At 48.6% G+C, this 19,859-nt stretch overlaps 1 protein-coding gene across 6 annotated transcripts in view; it reads left to right on the forward strand.

Moving 5' to 3' along the window:
- The first annotated feature begins 7,358 nt into the window (after positions 1-7,358).
- Positions 7,359-19,859, forward strand: part of RBPJ (recombination signal binding protein for immunoglobulin kappa J region) — a 228,878-nt gene continuing 216,377 nt past the window's right edge. Inside the window, exon 1 of one of the 6 annotated variants that reach the window (XM_008274779.4) lies at positions 7,359-7,651. Coding sequence is in view for 2 of the 6 variants with exons in the window: in XM_070068115.1 (XP_069924216.1) it covers positions 7,620-7,651 (32 nt within the window). In the remaining 4 variants the exon portion in view is untranslated. The remainder of the gene's footprint in view (positions 7,652-19,859) is intronic. The other 5 variants (XM_070068115.1, XM_070068109.1, XM_070068114.1 and 2 more) reach the window with 5 other exon arrangements.

Below are 19,859 nucleotides of genomic sequence, written 5' to 3' on the forward strand. Positions count from 1 at the left end.
ACCAATTACCTGGTAAACTCACTACGCAAGGGGAAAGGAGGTGGGAGTGCTTGGTGCTTCCTTGGTACGCACCTCCTCCCTCAGATGCTCATCCGGGGTTCTTACCATCGCTTTTATTAGCAGATGAACTAAGATAGGAGCAGCTGCCTCCCACTCTGCGGTGGAACCAACAGTAGCATGGGGAACAGAAAGAACACCTTTGGAATGGTGTAACTCTGAGTTCAAGTTCTGGCTCGACCACTTCTTCTATAAAATGGGATAAATATGAGAATGATGTCTACTTCCCTGGATTATTAGGGAGAGAAAATGGATCACTCTGACAAGTGTTTGGTGCGGGGTCAGGCGTGGAATAGGAACCCAATGCCTGTTACTCTCATGAGAGTTTGCCAGAAAGCCAGTGTGTGTGGACCCATCTGGTTTTCTGTCTGCTCTGGCCATTTGCTGCTGATCTCCCTACACTTCCATGCTGAATCCAAAGGAGCTACTGGGTTCCTGGATGGATGTGTTCCCTGATCTGACTTAGACATGATCATCCATCTTTCTCATGGAATATAATTTGGAAAGAAAGATCGAGTGATTTGAAATCACTGTTTGGCTTGAAAAACACGAAGTGTTAAGTCACAGCCTGGTCTTGGAAACAAATTACTTTGGGGAGTATTTTTTACAAGGTAAAACATGAACAACTTCAAACATTGAGCTCCTAACAAACACATGAATCACCATCTGTTGCAAGGGAGCGCACTTGATCTTGACCAAAAGGCCGAGAGGCTGTTGGAAGGGACCAGTAATTAGATGTGCAGGTCTCTATTTATTCTCATCATTTGCTTATATGTATTTACCCAATTACGAAAGAAGAACTAAAACTTTGGCTCTTTCCAACTAACACTTACAGATATGAAGACATTTTCGAAGTGACCAAGAGAGCATTATTTTCATCTTCAACTCAGCCTCTTGACCCTCCTTTCCTCTGTGGTTGACGTGTGGAGTTAGGGACCCAAAACTCAATGTCAAAAGCCTATGCCCTGTGTGTCCCTCTTTTTCGTAAAAGCGACAGGGTATGGAAGGTTTTTCAGATGTGCAACTCCTTCCACAGTGGAAAGTTGAAGGTCAGAGCTGAGCTGGGAAATCTCTAGGTTGCCCCAGTGAGAGAATAGATGTACCATTGGACCAATGACATATTGAACTTTTCTCTCCACTCACAAAAGCTTCCAAGTTAACAATAAAGCATTCTGTGGTTCCTTACCTGTTTTGTTTATATAATCCAAGGCGCTTCTGGTCAAAAACAGTTATGACTGAGAGGCTGAGAGGGATAGAAACAGATATCAAGGAGTCATATAGAACCAGGTTCAAATCCTATCTGATTGGGGTCTGTGCAGTCGCATAGTGGGTAAAGTCACTGCCTGCAGTGCCAGCATCCCACATAGATGCCGGTTTGAGTCATGGCAGCTCCACTTCTGATCCAGCTCTCTGCTATGGCTTGGGAAAGCAGTAGAAGATGGCCCAAGTCTTTGGACTCCTGCTCCCACATGGGAGACTAGGAAGAAGCTCCTGGCTCCTGGCTTTGGATTGGTACAAGCTCTGGCCTTTGCAGCCACCTGGGGAGTGAACCAGTGGATGGAAGACCTCTCTCTCTCTCTGCCTCTGCCTCTCTGTAACTCTGCCTTCAAATAAATAAATAATTAAGTCTTAAAAAAAAACTAGATCTTTGTGTAGATTAATTTTGTTACTCTAAACAGCCTATTTACCTCTCTAGGAAAAATAAAAAGATTTAAAATTAATTATACTTTAAAGAAAACAGAGAGATGGAGGCTAACACAAGGTGAATTCGATTGCCAAAAATTTGACTATAAATTTCTACAATCTCTTTATGAAATCCTCACTGTAATGTGATTTTACCCCTCCTTCCAAATGTGATTTTACCCCTCCTTCCATCAAGAGCAAATATCAATTTGTCTACCCCTTGATTCTAGGCTTAGTTATGTGGCTTGCTGGGGCCAATAGAGCAATAATGAGGGTGATATAAACAGAAGCAAACTGGGGCCTCTCCTCCCTTACTTTACTGAGACCATTGTATAAAGAAGTTAAGCTTAGCCTACAAAAAACCAGAAGTCTCTGAAGTAACAAGGTCACATGGAGTAAGGGTTTGTTATCAGACTTTTCTAGATGGTGACAAACACCAACTTCCAGACATGTGAGAGAAATCATTTTGCATCATCCAGCTGAACTGAGCTGTAAGATAGCCATAACCATAAGAATGAACCCAAGTGAAACCTACTGATGAACCAACCAGCTGAGCACAGCCCAAATGGCTGATCCAGAGATTAAGAAACAGGCAAACTTACTGTTTTAAACCACTTCTGAGGTGTTTGTGTCATGACACAGTGGGATAAACTGCTGCCTGCCATGCCAACATCCATATTGGAGCACCAATTCAAGTCCTGACTGCTCTGCTTTCCAATCCAGCTCCCTGCTAATGTGCCTGGGAAAAGCAGCAGAGGATGGCCCAAGTCCCTGGACCCCTGCCACCCGCATAGGAGGCCTGGATGGAATCCCAGGCTTCTGGTTTTGGCCTGGACCAGCCAAGAGGCCATTGTGGCCATTAAGGAGTGAACCAGCTGATGGAAGATACCCCTCTCTCACTTTTACTTTTGCTCTCGCTCTCACTCTCTGTCACTTGGCCTTTCAAATAAATAAGTGTTTTTTAAAATTTAAAAATAATAAAACCACTTTTGAGGTGATTGGCGTGCACAAAATGTACCTGATTCTCAAGATCTGTAACAGGTGATTCTGGGAGTGGTGGCTGGGTTTACAAGAAATCCCCATTCTCCATGTACCATCTCCGAAGTTGCAAAGGCAGGCTCCCAGCACCTCTAGTTCCTTGACTATGCTTGCTTGGTCAAGAATGAAATCTTTTTAAGGATGGACCAGTCGTATTCCCTCCCGCGTCATGACAATGACCTAGAAGGGTGGCCCACAGATCCTAGCTGCTGTACTCTGCAAGGTGGTGATAGTCCTGCTTACCTCAGGCCTGGTTATTTTGCAGTTTCTCAGCTTCCGTGAGCTTCCCTGCTCTCCTTCAGACAAATTTCATTATCCTTGAGATAACTGCAGCTGGTTTCTGTTACTTGTTCCCTCAAAATTCTTGATGGAAAACAAAAGTCCAGTGAAGAGCTTTGCCCTCCAGATGATGAGGGCTATCAGTGAGTGCACTTGAACCTTCGTTATGCACCGAGCACCATGCTGGCTTGTGCAGGGGGAGAATAAGTGAAGAGAAAGCAGCAAACTTGCCCTCGTAGAGTCTCCAATGTGAGACTCCCCTTGGCTCAATTTTCTGCCTACTTTTTCACTTGATTTGCTGACCAGACAACTAAAGAAAGTTCTGCCAACACAGTGGTGTTTGAATTAGTCCTAATTCACTTGAATTCTAGAACCATGTGTCATCCTGGACTCTACCAGGAAATCCCACAAGCCATCTGAGGCTTCACTACTTGCCTGAAGCCAGTCAGATCCTGGAGAGATGAGGAACTCAAAGACACATTTCTTCCTGCATGCCCCACAGCCCTAAAGGGGTCTACTGATTGTTCCTCCTGACTTGCAGGCAGACTTACTTTCTCTCTCTCTCTCTCTCTCTCTCCCTGTTTCATTTTTAATTGAGCCCATTGCAGGATGCAGGTAATAGAACGGCAAGCATTCACCCAACCAACTCCTGCTTTTGGTTTTATCTGGAAGGGAATGGCTTAGAGAAGACCACAGAGTGAGTTCTGCTAGGATGGTGACGTCCTGGCCCAAGTGACACTGAGAAAGCAGAGAGGAGCAGGAAGGGGGAAGGCACTGACACGCTAGGCAATTTTATCTATCAGATCCAGACGACGCTGTGAAGTAGACACCAGCGGTCTCATTTTACAAATGAGGAGATGGAGGCCTGGAGAGGGGGTCTAGAATCACAGGCGTCTTGATCCAAGTCCTGGCATGTGGCTGCCCAAGCTCCTGCATTTTCTACTAACTGGCTGCTTTTCCAAGAAGAAAGCAAAGGAAACTGAGTTGAGGTAGGAGTGCTTAGTGTCCCATCCCTTATTGAGAAGCCATTAGGAATGGTGACTCCAGTCTTCCCAGCTACCAAAGTGAGTCTATCCCACACCTTCCAAAGCAACCTTATTTTAGGGCTGTCTCTGGGAAGAACATTTTTCAAAGTGTGCACATCAGTAACTATTCCACTCACAGTACCAAAATACAGTTAGACAAGAGTAACACATTCTACTGCACGGTAGGGTGGCTGTCGTTTACTGTAACCTGTTACATATTTGAGAACTAGAGGAGAGGAGCTTGAAGCCTCTACACATAACAAAATGATAAGGAGATGGAAATGCTGATTTGATAATTACACACTGAATGCATGTATTGAAATATCACGGGACTGGTGCTGTGGTATAGTAGGTAAAGCCATCGCCTGCAGTGTTGGCTTCCCATATGGGCGCTGGTTTGAGTCCTGGCTGCCTTACTTCCAATCCAGCTCTCTGCTACAGCCTGGGAAAGCAGTAGAAGATGGCCCAAGTGCTTGGGCCCCTGCACCTGTGTGGGAGACCCAGAAGAAGTTCCTGGCTCTTGGCTTCAGATCAGCACAGCTCCAGCTGTTGCAGCCATCTAGGGAGTGAACCAGCAGATGGAAGACCTCTCTCTCTCTCTCTCTCTCTCTCTGCCTCTGCCTCTCTGTAAATATGCCTTTAAATAAATAAATAAATAAATAAATAAATAAATCTTTTTTAAAAAAAGAAATATCACACTGTATTCCGTAAAGGTTTACAATATCAAGTCTTAATTAAAATGTAATTTAAAAAGTAAATATTCCACCAGAAAGAGAGATTGTCCTGGTAAATGAGACTTGAGCTGATTTCCGCACTAGAAGACACCTCAGAATCCTCAGTGTGTTTACAGTAGTTCCATGAATCTTGAAAGAGCAAGACAGTTAGCATATACTCTAGGCTGCTCCAACGGAGAGCCCTAAGGCTGCAGTGATGGGAATAGGGGAATTAGATTGCCTCTCCTATAGCAGTACACAGGTGAATGGCCGAACGCTGGCCAGGTGACTCGCCCAGTCTTTTTTTTTTTTTTTTTTTGAAAGTTTTTATTTAATACGTATAAATTTCATAGGTACAGCTTTTTGGAATATAGTGGTTCTTCCCCCCACACCAGCCCTCCAACTCCCACTCCTGTCCCACCTCCTACTCCCTCTCCCATCTCATTCTTCATTAAGATTCATTTCTAATTATATACAGAAGACCAACTCTATACTAAGTAAATATTTCAACAGTTTGCACCCACACAGACACACAAAGTATAAAGTATTGTTTGAAGACTAGTTTTACCATTAATTCTCATAGTACAACTCATTAAGGACAGAGATCCTACATGGGGAGTAAGTACACAGTGACTCCTGTTGTTGATTTAACAACTGACACTCTAATTTATGGCGTCAGTGATCACCGGAGGCTCTTGTCATGAGCTGCCAAGGCTATGGAAGCCTTTTGAGTTCACCAACTCCGACCTTATTTAGACAAGGCCATAGTCAAAGTGGAAGTTCTCTCCTCCCTTCAGAGAAAGGTACCTCCCTCTTTGATAGTCCCTTCTTTCCAGTGGGATCTCACTCACAAAGATTTTCATGTAGGCCATTTTTTGCCACAGTGTCTTGACTTTCCATACCTGAAATGCTCTCATGGGCTTTTTAGCCAGATCCAAATGCCTTAAGTGCTGATTCTGAGGCCAGAGTGCTGTTTGAGGTGTTTGTCATTCTATGAGTCTGCTGTGTGGCCTACTTCCCATGTTGGATCATTCTCTCCTTTTTAATTCCATCTATTGTTATCAGCAGACTCTTGGTCTTATTTATATGATCCCTTTGATACCTATTCCTATCTTTATGCATTTAAAATGATCACTTTAACTAGTATGATGGCATTAGTACCTGCTTACTTAATGGGATTTGGAATCCCATTCACCCAATCTGAATGCATGCCTTCTCTCCATGATAGCACGTGTGGTCACCGTTTTCCACACTGGGGAAGCTGTAGCAAAGTCCAAGGCAAGAAGCTGTCTCTTGAAGGAGACAACAGCGGATTTTGCACATCACTCGTGCTTCATCTCGCAGGTGTGAATCCAACCATATGTACGAAAGGAGAAAGCAGGAAGGCTGGGAAAGGCTGTCTGCACCAGGGTGCACAGCGTCAGGTTGAAACTCCCACTGCTCTGTTACCTTAAGGCCCAGAGGGAGAGCAAGTGGCAAAGGACAGCTGACAGTCTCTCACTGTTCCCAGTTTATTTACCCACAAAACTTGTTTTACATGATGTCCCCCAGCAGTAGTATCTCATTAAACAGCCCAAAGCCAACGGTCCCACTCAGGCCCCTAAAGTGTCCTAGCAGGCTGACAAGGATCTGGATGAGGAAGGACAGGGAGACGATCTTGTGCCTGGGCTGAGCGGCGTCCTATGGATGAGTGGGACTCGCAGCATGGTGCTTCGCATCACTGGATCTCAGCTTCCAGAGCTAAGGGACCAAGGATAGTTAAGGGCTCGTCTGGGGTCAAATATTTATTCCATCACCTCAATTCAACAGGAATTACTGAAGTCAGGAATACATGGGCAGCCACCAAACATGAAAGAAAAACAAATGGGCCAAAATTGCTAGGAGCAGGCATTTGGCCTGGCAGTTGATACCGGCTAAGATTACTTCATCCCACATCAGGGTCCCCGGGCTCCATACCTGATACCTGGCTCTGGCTCCTGACCCCCTAAGGCAGACCCTGGGAGGCAGCGGTGATGACTCAGAACTTGGGTCCCTGCCATTCACACGGAAGACCTGGACAGAGGTTACAGCCCCTGGTTTCAGGCTGGCCCAGCTCCATTGTTGTAGTTGCTTGGGGAGTGAATCACCAAATCTCTGACTCTCTCTCAATGTCCCTCTACCGGCGCACCACACTGATCTGAAGCCAGGAGCCAGGTGCTTCTCCTGGTCTCCCATGCGGGTGCAGGGCCCAAGGACTTGGACCATCCTCCACTGCACTCCTGGGCCACAGCAGAGAGCTGGACAGGAAGAGGAGAGACGGGAACAGGATTCGGCGCCCCGACTGGGACTAGAACCCCTAGAACCCGGGGTGCTGGCGCCGCAGCCGGAGGATTAGCCTATTGAGCTGCAGCGCCGGCCAGTTATAATACTTTTCAGAAGCACAATCCAGTTAAGCGAAGCAGCGGTGGCCCCCTCATCATCCTTTTCCCCTCTGTGATTTGTTTCCCTGGCTGCTCTTAGGTACAGCTCAGGTCTCGGATTTCAGGATGCACTAAGGAAAAACAAGAAGCGAGAAAGCTTCACTCTCATTTGCCTGCACACAGAGCCATCCATAATCAAAGCGCTTCCGAACTCACACTGCCCCCCCCCCCCGCCCCCATCAAAGAAAAAAGGCTATGTCTGCGTTTCTCCCCTTGGAGAGAATGTTGAATTTCTTCCTCTTTGTTTTGACACTTTCACTTCCCCTGCTGGCAGGCTAAGCAACTGTCAGCCCCCGGAGGGAACAGACGAACTCTTTCTACAGAGCCCCAAGGAGAACCTGCACCCCCGAGGGCTTCTCTCTGCGATGATCGGACTGCTCCACCCAGCAGTGTTGAGGTGAGTAAAGGCTCCATGTCACATCATGGTGCCCGCGCCACTCCTGAGCTTGCTTTAGCTCGCGACTTACAACAAAGTAGCTTATGACCCTTGCTACCAACTCTGCCCTTGACATCTCGTCCGGGCCAGGTCCTGGTCACGCTGCCGTGGGTCCAGGGAGGCCACAGATGATGCAGTTGCAGAGTGAGCCCGGGCTGTAAAGGCAGAGCTGTCTGTGCCGTGAGCTCTGCTCAGTCTCTTGGGCCCCTTCACGCCTCCTCACATCTTTCCAGCCCCGTAGTTACTTTTGCTCAGCCCTGCAGAGAACCACAAAGAATTTTCTAGAATCAAAGGCACCCATGGTGGCTTTCGGAGTTTACAATGCTAGATGCTGTCTTTTTAAATAATGTATCTGTTGGCAGGTGACATTGGTCAGGTTGCTTGCTGATATGGAAGCAGGCTGCTCTCTCAAAGTATCATGCTGGGTACTGCTTGTCTGCCAAGTGGTCCATCTAATTGAGAAACAAGAGCGGTACTCATCCATGCCTTCATTCATGCATGCATACATCCATTCAATACCCAACTGCTAAGCACCTGCTGTATACTGGGTACTTGGGAAACAAGGCAACTGGTTTCTAAGCTCTGGGCTCTGGCCCCCAGAGCAGGGCTTTGGGAATGAAGTTAGAGAGTTTAAGAACATGAATTATCATAGAAAACCTTAAAGTTGTGTTAGTTGTGCAAGGGCAGATGTGATTCAGGGCGTAGGCACCAGCCGAGTGACAGTGCCTGCTGTGGACGCCCAGGGTGCTAGCTGCCTCTTGCTACTGGGTGGGGAATGAAGACTTCACCCCAAACCTTTAGGCAAAAGTGGGTTTTTGTTTGTTTGGTGTTGGTTTTCATTTCTGTTTTTCCTCTTGGGATTTTCCTTTTGCATTTTGCATCATGATGGTTATTGTTGTAGCCACAGGCATGACGGGCAATGAGCAGGCGAGAACCAGTGGGAAAGTGTTCAAAAACTCCTGTATTCGCTAACAGGCTTCTGAATGCATTGTTGCGGTCCACAGAGAAGGCTGGGTGGGGTGGCAAGGAGATGCTGTATCAGCTACCGAAGCCGCAAAACAAAGTTGCCGTCTCTCAGGACTTTAAAATTGTTCCTATGCAGCTTATTTTATTTTTGTTGAATCAAATAAACAAGAGGGTTTTTCCATGGGAAAAAAAAAGAATATAAATTAAACACATACAATGGCAAAGGTTAGCTCCAGAAAAATGGATTAGGAATGATTACAAAACGGTCTTGGATATGTGAATCATCTGGGTTAGGCAAACCGGGGAGAAGCTAGAATCCTCCCATTCTTCCATTGCACATCATCAAATTCGAATGAAGAGCCCCATACCCACTTTATTTATTTATTTGACAGTCAGCGTGGACAGTGAGAGAGAGAGACAGAGAGAAAGGTCTTCTTTTTGCCATTGGTTCACCCTCCCAATTGCGGCCGTGGCCAGTGCGCCGGCGCACAGCGCCGATCCAAAGCGAGGAGCCAGGTACTTCCTCCTGGTCTCCCATGGGGTGCAGGGCCCAAGCACCTGGGCCATCCTCGACTGCACTCCCGGGCCACAGCAGAGAGCTGGCCTGGAAGAGGGGCAACCGGGACAGAATCCGGCGCCCCAACCGGGACTAGAACCCGGTGTGCCGGTGCCGCAGGCGAAGGATTAGGCTGTTGAGCCGCGGCGCCGGCCCCATACCCACTTTAAATGCTTGTCTCTTAGAGTTGAAGGGGAGGCATTTTGAGAGGGCCTAGAACAAAATGCTGTAAAAATGGAAATTAAGGGTCAGTACTGTGGCACAGCGTGTTAAGTCATCACTTTGAGTCGTCATTTTAAAAATAGAAAATGAAATCTAGAAAAGAAAGTCCAAGAAGCAGAATGAGGCATAACTAATTTTTTGAATTTTTTTTTTTTAGTTATTTGAGAGGCAGAGTAACAGAGTGAGAGGGAGAGACAGACACAGAGAGAGACCTTCCATCTTCTCATTCACTCCCCATTTGACCACAAAGGCCAGGACTGGACCATGCCAGAGCCAGGATCCAGGAGTTTCTTCTGGTTTTCCCATGTGGGTGCAGGACCCAAGGACTTGGACCATCTTTGGCTGCTTTTCCCAGGCCATAGCCGAGAGCTGGATCAGAAGTGGAGCAGCCAGGACTCTCCAGCACCCATATGGGATGCTGGCATTGCAGGCAGAGGCTTTACCTGCTACGCCACAGCACTGGCCCCATGACAGGAAAACATAAGGGCAGGTGTGAGAGGTGTAGGTTGCCTCTGTGTGACTTGACCAACTACTAACTTTTGTTAGCTGGGATTTTATGGAACCGGAATTCGTGGGACCCTAAACATTCCCGAAGGTTAAGCTATACCAGTTTTCATGCAAGAGGTAGCACCACCCAAAGAATGGGCTTAGGTCTAAATTTTGCCTTGGACACAAATTAGCCATCAGGCAAGCGCCTCATCTCACCACACAGCGACTCTTCCCATCTCTGCGCTGAGAATGGTAATACTTCGCTTCCGCAGTTGCTGTAAGGTTTAGAGGCACTTCTAGGTAAGGCGCCTGGGATGTAGCAGAAACTCGGGAAGGGTAGCTGCTATTTTGGGTGGTGCAAGTGATAGTTTCTATCAATACCAGGTGTCTTCAACAAGTTTATGTAGGATATGAACTATGGAAAAAACATGCAAAGATTCCAAAACTATTTGGGCACAAAACAAACTTATCTTTTAAGCCACTTTTTGAAGTCCTCTCATACATGGTTTCCTGGCTTGAGTTAAGGACCTGGGTCTGGGTCACGACTCCTCACCTAGTAACAGTGAGATCTTTAAAAAAAGAAGATTTATGTATTTATTTGAAAGTCAGAATTACACAGAGAGAGAAGGAGAGAGAGATAGAGAGGTCTTCTATCCCCTGGTTCACTCCCCAGTTGGCCTCAATGGCCCAAGCTGAGCCGATCTGAAGTCAGGAGCCAGGAGCTTCCTCAGGGTCTCCCACGCGGGTGCAGGGGCCCAAGCACTTGGGTCATCTTCTACTGCTTTGCCAGGTCACAGCAGAGAGCTGGCTCGGAAGTGGAGCAGTCGGGACTCCTTGATTCGGTACCCATATGAGATGCCGGCACTGCAGGCGCCAGCCCCCATCTGTGAGATCTTGTCAAAGGTGTTTGATGTGGTCCATCCTGCCTCCCTTCACATGGAAAAATGAGTCCAATTTTCCTTCCTGTTTTTATGTCAAAATTCATAAAAATCTCCTTAGATATAAATATTCTTTAAAGATAGAAAATTACAGCTACTAATTCTCTGGAAACAAATCCTCTAGATTCAAATAGAAACGCCCCTACCCCACGAACAACATAGCCCTGCGATAGGGATACAGGGCAGAACGCCATCCAAATGTTGGGAAGGCCTAAGAACAGCCGCAGAATCTCAAATTACAACAAGGAATGTATAGTTCACGTAAGAGAGAAGTTCTCCATGCGAAGGGAGAGGAACGCTCTGAACAGGTCGTCACAGACCACCCACGCCCAGGTGACAAGGTTACAAGGACTGAGCAGCTCCCTGTGTCAGCGAGCTTGTCAGAGACCCTCGGAGCTCAAAGGGAGCAGAGAGAGTGCAGTGCAGCCTCCTCTCTGGACAAAAAGGAAACCCAAGTCCAGAGGGGTGAAGTGTGACACCCCCTGCGAGCCTGCCACCCGCCTTCTGCCCTGGGCACAGTCGCTGCTTTCCGTGACTGCACCGTGGGGTCTGCTCCCATGCATACCCTCCATGGGCTCTCAGAGCCCCCTGCGAAGCCGGAGGCTAGCGCTGCCCCCAGAATGTCTGGCTGCAAGGCTGAGCGCAGTGAGGGGCTGGGGAGCAGCATCCTGCCATGGTCCCCTGCATCCTCCTGCATTCATGAGCTCATCCCAGGAAACATTGCAACCACACACATGGAACGAAATGTCTTGCCAGGTGGTAGCTGTGCTGCATACACACAGGCGCTGACTCGCAGACGACAGAGGTCCCATACAGGCCAACAGCTGCCGCCACCCGCAGCTGCCAGGGGCTGTGTGCAAAAAAAATTCTGAAAAGAAAGGGGACAGCAAACAACTTGGACCACTTGCAGATTCCGCACATTCAGAGGCTGGGGAGGGGAGGAAATTGTGGAAACCGGAACCAGGTAAGGGAACGGACTGGCCACTCATGGGTGATCTGACAGCAGCCCCGGCTCTGCAACCCCCAGGAGGGACTGTCCCCTCCTATCCATGCTGCCAGGAATCTTGTCGGTGTTGCGGTCTAGCCTGGAAGGCTTTCGAATAGACAGAAGGCAGAAAATTAGAGATAATTCATTTGCATTTGCTGTTAGAAATCGCTTTTGGAATGTCGCCCTCCTTTGTGAGTTAAGAATATCTACCTCATGGGGCTGATGTGAAAACAAAGCAAATCAACCAGTAGAAGTCCTTAGTACTGTGCCTGACATATGGTAATGCTGCTAAATGCCAAATTCTCTTCGTAACTGCAATTACTCCCATTTTACAGATGAGAGAACTGGGTTTAGGAGATCTATTATTTATCTAGGCCCAGGACTTGGAGAGAGAACCAGAATTCAAATCCAGCTCTGTCTCAGAGTCGCAATGTTAACTACTGTGCTATCAGCAGTCCTGAGCCCGCCGTCAGGGTGCGGAGTGGGTAAAGGGACTTCAGGGGCAATCATTCACAAGTTAGCAAGAATTAACTCCAACAGATGCTTTTCCCGCTGAAAATCGGTTTCACCCAGGAAAGGGGAACTTTGATGAGAGGAGCAACAATTGAGGCTAAGGATCTCACTGGGATCCGAGACAGCGACGACACAGTCGGGAGATAAAGGGAAGAGGACAGTTTGAAGGGACTCAGAGATGAACTCTGACCCGTGTACAGTGTCAGCTCGGTCTTGCCCTACACCCTGCAAAGCAGAAGAAAGATTCCTATCTCTCTCCCCACCCACTTCTTGTCCCACCCACAGCTCCAGAAAACTTCTGAGTGCTCGCGGGAGGCCATGCAATGGGTTAAATAAACTTCTGTGGGCTGGTTGGAAACACAAGGCTTCCACTCTCATTTGTAATGCATTGCTCTTGGGGGGAATGCGTGCTGAGTTCCAAACAAACGACTTGTCATTTAATAGCACGCATGTATACTCCATGTCTCCGTGGGCTGGGCACTAAGTGCCGGGCTATCAGAATAACTAGGGCAGGTTCCCTGGCCTGGGGAGGGCTGAGACAATGTGAGAGACAATGTGGTGAGATAGGAGAGGTGTGTACGCAGCACCACCGGCAGCCCCGGAGAGGCGTCCTGGGAAAACGCTTTGAAATGAACCTTTGGAATCCAGCCCCTCTGCAAGGTGGGGACCACATGCATTGGGAGAGACGCTCTTCCCACTAAGTTCTGAATCAAGTCCTCCTTTAACATGATGCTGGCTGGTGGGCTGGCTTCCTGGCAAATGGTGGTATCTGTACCTGTGCTCCTTTGCTCCAAGAAGTGGGGGAGAGAGAGAGAGAGAGAGAGAGAGAGAGAGAGAGAGATGGCTGTATGGATTATGAGCTCAGACTGTTGAGATTGGAATCTGGGTTTCACTTGCTAGCGATATGACCCTTGCCTCTCTGAGTCAGTTTCCTTATCTGTGAAATGGGGCCACTGATAATACATTCCTTACAGAGCTCCTGGGAAGACTGATGAGCTAACGCACGCACTGTCCTGAGTCCAGGGCCTGACGTGGAGTCACATTCTCACCCCGGCCAGGCCCCTGTTAACAGCAAGGCCAGGTGAGGACGCGCACTTCAGACAACCGCATGCAGGAGTGATGCGGAAGTGAGCATTTTTTAAAACTGGAATAGCATATGTTTATCTCCCTGTTTTAGGAGAGAAATGCACTTTATCATACACCAAAGCCTAGATTTCAGAGATATCACTGCCTAAAAATAAATAAGAAATTTTAGAAGGTGAATCCACTTAAAGAAGACTGGTAAATAATAAAAGGAAGGGGATATGGAGAAAAGACACTGCCGAGAGGAGAGCAGGAAATGCGGGGAGTGTGCCATGGGCTCCCTCCGGGTGTTTTCTCGCTGTAATGAAATCCGAAACTTTGCGGCTCTGGGCAGAGGCCCCCGTCTTCTCCAGCCTGGACTGGAGGGAGAGTAGAACCGCAGGGCACGGAGCGTGCCTTATGCAGACCCGCGTGGTCCTGGCCCACATTGCAATCCTGGTGGAAAAAACTCCCTGAAGCCGACAACAGCTGAGCTCCGCGCCTGGAATTCAGAGGTTCAGAGCAGGAAAATGACACGCTGAGGTTCCAAGGGCGCCCTGACAGCTCATGATGCCCACAGAGGCTCGAGAGCAGCCCGCCACCTGTCCGCCTCCGCCCCACACACCGAGGGAGGCTTAAGCTAGAGGGGATTCCAGTGGGGTGGGGGTTGAGGGGGTAGATGGGAGGAGGAGGCAGGGAGGAAGCAGGGAACAGAAAACCAGAGGAAGGAGCAGAGAGATCCACATGGGCTCCTCCCCAGGTTCCCCTGGCATTGCCCTGAGATCTCTGGGGCACCCACCACCCCCAGTTCATTCGAAAAGAAAATTCACCTCCAGGAAAGTCCCTGTTGTCTGAGGCCGGTGGAAGAACGGGGCCTAGAAGGGGTTTCCCTGGGGTCAGCGTCTCCATCCTGGCCCCACTTGGCCCTGTGCTGTCACTCTCCCCAACCCCCACCCTCAACACCACCAGATGGAGTAAGCACTGTGTGTGTGTGTTAAGGGCACACAGCAAGGGACATGGTTTCCAAGGTCTTTACAGATGTCCACCCCACCCCGAATCCAAGCGTTAAACTCAAGGAATAGACAGGTGCATATGGAGGACACTGAGGCACTCTCTAAGGAGGTTGGGGAGGTTCTCAGGTGCCTATCTCACAGCAGAGATAATCAGTCCACAGCGATGGAATTGAGCTCTCGCCACACTTGGTAGCTAAACACTTCTCCATGACTATTATCTCCCCTAAGAAGAGGCTCATTTCCCACTCCGGTCTCAAGTCCCCTCCAACACTCCCCTTCGGCGCCTGCAGGGAGCACTTCACCCCCAGTGTACAGGCTGTGCTACGTGAGGTCATGGGACACAGCTCCAAAAGAAGCTTCGAGTCATGTTGCAGTCATTAGCACACGAAGGAAACCCACAGGAGTGAAGGAACTGGCCGGCCCCAGCAGCGAGCCAGGCCTCTCTCTTGGCTGGCCGGCCTTCAAACTCAGCCTGCACAGCCCAGTTGCCTTGCTTGAACCGGGCCACCTCACCAGACCCGGAAGAAATCCGTCTGGGCTCCAGCTTGCGTTATCCTAGAGGGGTACGGGGGTCCCTGGGAACTTTTCTCTTGATGGAAGATGGGGTTCCAAATCCCAGTCCTCCTTCTCAGACTTGGGAAGGTCTGTGGGTTTGCACACAGGGATCCGCCTGGGATACACGCAGCCCCTGGCTGCCCTGGGCCACACGGAGAACTGCTGGGGCTCTGTGCCTAGGGGAACATCTCGGCCTCTCCTGGAGGAGCCACGGGAGAGGGGAGGGAAGTGGAGCAAGGAAACTGACATCGAAAGAAAATCTGCTTGGGCCGGTGCCGTGGCTCACTAGGCTAATCCCCCACCTGCGGCGCCGGCACACCGGGTTCTAGTCCCGGTCAGGGCGCCGGATTCTGTCCCGGTTTCCCCTCTTCCAGGCCAGCTCTCTGCTGTGGGCAGGGAGTGCAGTGGAGGATGGCCCAAGTGCTTGGGCCCTGCACCCCATGGGAGACCAGGAGAAGCACCTGGCTCCTGGCTTCAGATCAGCACGGTGTGCTGGCCGCGGCGGCCATTGGAGAGTGAACCAACGGCAAAAGGAAGACCTTTCTCTTTGTCTCTCTCTCACTGTCCTCTCTGCCTGTCAAAAAAAAATTTTTTTTAATTAAAAAAAAAAAAAGAAAATCTGCCACCAGCAACAGCTGTCTTACCCCCATTTCCTTTATTTTCTGACCATCAAAGCATAAATGCTCATTGTACAAAGGTTTTCAAATGCTAAAAACTGTAAGAAGAGCAAAGTGACGACCCCGGTGTCGTGGCACGGAAACAGAGCTTCGGAAATCTCTTTCGAGTCTCTGTGCACGCCATGAGCGTGATGGAGCTCTTACATCGTGGCGACTGTGCCCCACTTCCCTTTCTAACCTAACAAATCATGAACGCTTCAAAGGCTCTATGGCTTTGATGACTGCAATGAACACGCTGAAACGGCCATCGCGTATTTAACTCTCCCCTCCTGAACATGTCCGTTATTCTCCCTAACAGAAATAGCCTCGCCGTGAACGGCGCCCTCACACACATCTGCAGGCAACCTTGCACCTGCCCCCCCCCCCCCAAGGCTGGACTCTAATGGAAAACGGCATGTGCTCTGACCCCAAAGCGCGTGTCTTATCTTCACCCTCCTCCAGGGAGAGCACCGAGGGCCCGCCATGCAGCCACACAACGTTTTGAGAAACCTCTGGGATCAGTTAGAGCAAGGATCCTGAGATTCCCTTGCAAGTACAGGAGGTTGCTGTTAGACTCAGGCTATGGGAGAGAGAGAGAGAGAGAGAGAGAGAGAGAGAGAGAGAGAGAGAGAGGCAAAACACCAGGAACAATTTTCAGAGAAACCAGCCCACAATGTAATTCCGCCTGCAACACAACGATAAAAGGCCTCTGAACTGCGCCGCTTGGTATTTTTACAGAACCATTGCTTGCTGATTTAGTTAATGATACTGTTGGGTTCCAAATTTCCTCTTAAAGGGAGTCTTAAGTGTTCTCAACTTGGACGGGGCTTGCTTAAAAATAAACAAATAAGTTACATAAGCCCACATTTCGGAGGATTGGGTCTGGAGGCCAAGGCCGAGGTGCAGCTTTAAAGGGTCCTTCTCCCCTCTTGTGCCTGGGCCCCACGTGCTGCCTGCCGGGTGGAGCAGCAAGGGGGCAGCCTGTAACCAGAGCCCCGACACCCAGTGGTGCAAAAAGCAAAGGCAACCGCCGGTGGAGGTGGCAGGCGGGCAGGCGGCTGCTCCTCTCCCTCCCTTCAATGGCAGATGTCTTGAAAGCATCAGTGGTGTGGCACGGGGGCCGGCCATCGTCTTCCGCTTGAGGGCTGGCTGCATTTTGGCAGGAGGAGGGGTGCTTTCTCTGTATTGTTGTCTTTGGAAAGCTTTGTGAGGGCTCCTCTGGGAAGAGAGGTGTCTCCAGGTCACCAGTGTGGCCGGAGCCCCCACAAGGAACAGAAGTGGCTCAAGGCTCAGATGGGGTCCAACTCCTGCACAGACTTCTAGGGTCACGTGAAGTCTGTGAAACGTTGACCATGAACCTGATCACTCAGCTGTGTATATGATACAAGTATTCAGATCTTAGGGAAGGGGTGGTGTTGGGCCCATCTCAGTTGCTTGTGCGGCTATAATAAAACACCATAAATGAGCAGCTTATACAGAGAAATTGGAAGTCCAGACAGCGGCTTCACCCACTATGCCACAATGCCGGCCCCCATGCATCACGTTTATTGTAAGGAGACTCCATGTTCTTAGATTGGGACAGACAGAATATTATGAAAAGTTTAAGAAGTAAGAAAAAGAATTACATGATAGTAAGAATTATTAAAGACATAAAGCCGTTTGACTAGTAAGAACATGGGATACTCACAACCTCAGAGACGGAGGGACACTCACTAGGGGCCTTATAGGTGTTAGCCTGTTTATTCGCCCAAAGTCAGTATTATGGGATGGAGGCGGTAAGGCTTAGGAGATTTAAAGAGCTTCCCTAAAGTCACAGAGCTCCTAAGGAGCGGGCATTCAAACCCAGCTCATCGGCCTCCAGAGGCTGTATTTTCTCCCAACCTCAAGCAAGAAATCACGAGAAGCAGAGTGAACGGGGAAGGTCGGGAGGACGGTGGCATTTGCTCTGGGCTTTGAAGATCCTGGAACCCCCTGAAAAATTGTGCAGGCAGGAAGGAAGCAGCAGCAAAGGAGAACGGATGACCCCAAGGCTGTAAAAGTCCCGATAAAGAGGGTTGAGATAATGATTTGGAGGCAGAGTCGGAGTACAAAGTCCAGCTCAGGACCAGAAAGGCTCCATACAGTTTGTTTTTTTTTTTTTTAATTTTGGACTATTCACACATTCATGAGATATCTTGGGGGTGGAACCCAATTCTCTTTTTTTTCCATATTATTTAAACATTTAAATACAGTACACATACCAGGAAATGCATGTAAGTATACAGATAAATGAGTTTGTTTGTCCTCTATGCACACTTTTTTTTTTTTTAAGATTTATTTAGTTGAAAGGCATAGTCACAGAGAGAAAGGGAAAGACAGAGAGAGGGAGAGGCAGAGAGAGAGGTCTTCCATTTGCTGGTTCACTCCCCAAAGTGGCAGCAATGGCCGGAGCTGGGCTAGTCAGAAGCCAGGAGCCAGGAGCCAGGAGCTTCTGCCAGGTCTCCCACATGGGTGCAGGGGCCCAGGCACTTGGGCCATCTTCTGATGCTTTCTCCAGGGGCATTAGCAGGGAGCAGGATCAGAAGTGGGGCAGCTGGGACTCGAACTGGTTCGCTTATGGGATGCTAGTGTCACAGGTGGTGGCTTTACTCACTATGCCACAACACTGGCCCGCTCTGTGCACACTTAGAACCAACAATCAGATTAAGAACAAAGTGGTACCAGCACCCCGAGAGTCCTCCCTAGCCCCCATTTATTTTCTTAACATGAAGAAACAAGATGTATCATCATTTCCATCATGTGACTCAGTGAAGCAATATTTACAGCTAAATCCCAAATGAATGACATCCACATAATTTTAATATTCTTTCTATGTTACCTCCCACAAATAGAAAACCTGTGATGTTTGTCTTTCCGGATCTGGCTTATTTCTGTTACCATACTGATCTCCAGTTACATCCATTTTGTTGCAAATGTCAGGATTTCATTCTTTTTTACAGCTGAGTAATATTAATTCTAAACATACTATCCATTTATGTTTCATGTATACCTTATTATGGGGGTACTTTCAAAAGTTCATGGACAATGGAATTAAAAGATACTGCACATTCTCCACGAACCTTAGGAGGTACCCTGTACACACAACCAGAAAGGGACTTCATACGACACTTGGCGTGCCCCTGAATTGTCACGGTGATCCATCATGTGAGGTTAGGAGTGGAATTTTCCACTTGTGGCATCAGGTCGGTGCTCACAACTTTTCGGATTTTGAAGCATTTGGGATTTGGGATTTGGGGGTTAGGAACGCTCACCCTAAGGGACTGGACTCTGGATCAATGGGCACAACTGGCTTTTCCAGTACTAGAGTGCGACAGGTGTGGTGGTGTACGCAGGTGCAGCGGTGTATGCTGCCGAAACAAAATATCACCGATAGCGACGTAAACAAGAGAAAGTTACCTTCTCGCACTTTGAGACAAAGTCTGAACTCTAAGGGTCGGCAGGCTTCCTCTGCAGCCTCTCTCCTCGGCTGGCCGATGGCTACTTCTGGCTGTGTCCTCATGTGACCTTTCCTCTGTGCAGGTGTGCCCGGGGTGTCTCTGCCTCCTCTTATAACGGCACCAGGCAGGCTGGGTTAGGGCCCACCCTAATGGGCTCACACCTCCTTAAAGGCTGCACAGGCAAACACTCACATTCGGTGGTACTGAGGGTTCAGCCTTCGACCTAGGAAAGGGAGGGGAGAGGGAGGGGATGGTGATTCAGCCCAAAATGCAGGTTGATGCAGGCTCAAGTTCAAATGCTGCCTCCACACTTGCTACTGCATGTGGAACCCTAAGCGAGGCACTTAGGCACTTTGCACCTTCTTTCACTAAAAAAGCAGAAAATCTGCAACTCATCTGCACTGTGTGGCTCTAGCGAGATAATTCATGTGAAAATCCTTTGTTTCCTATGGGGGCTCTAGTCAGCAGTCACCACCTAGCATTTCACCAAATTAGACATACTGCTCTGCATAGGGTGAGGCCCCAAATAGTCGTTTAATGAAGAAACAAACACTGTAAAAGCTCCTTTTAAAGCTGAACGTGGCGGGAGAGGCAAAGAGAGCTTTACCCTGTTGGAAGGATTTCATAAAAATACATTTGTTCAACCTTATTTTTAAAACTACTGCTCAGATATTCCATATGTATTTTTGAACTCACTTAAAAGTTCAAAATATGCTTGAATTTTTATTTTTTAAC

The sequence above is a fragment of the Oryctolagus cuniculus genome, chromosome 2, assembly GCF_964237555.1.
Source record: "Oryctolagus cuniculus chromosome 2, mOryCun1.1, whole genome shotgun sequence".
NCBI classification, from domain to species: Eukaryota; Metazoa; Chordata; class Mammalia; order Lagomorpha; family Leporidae; genus Oryctolagus; species Oryctolagus cuniculus.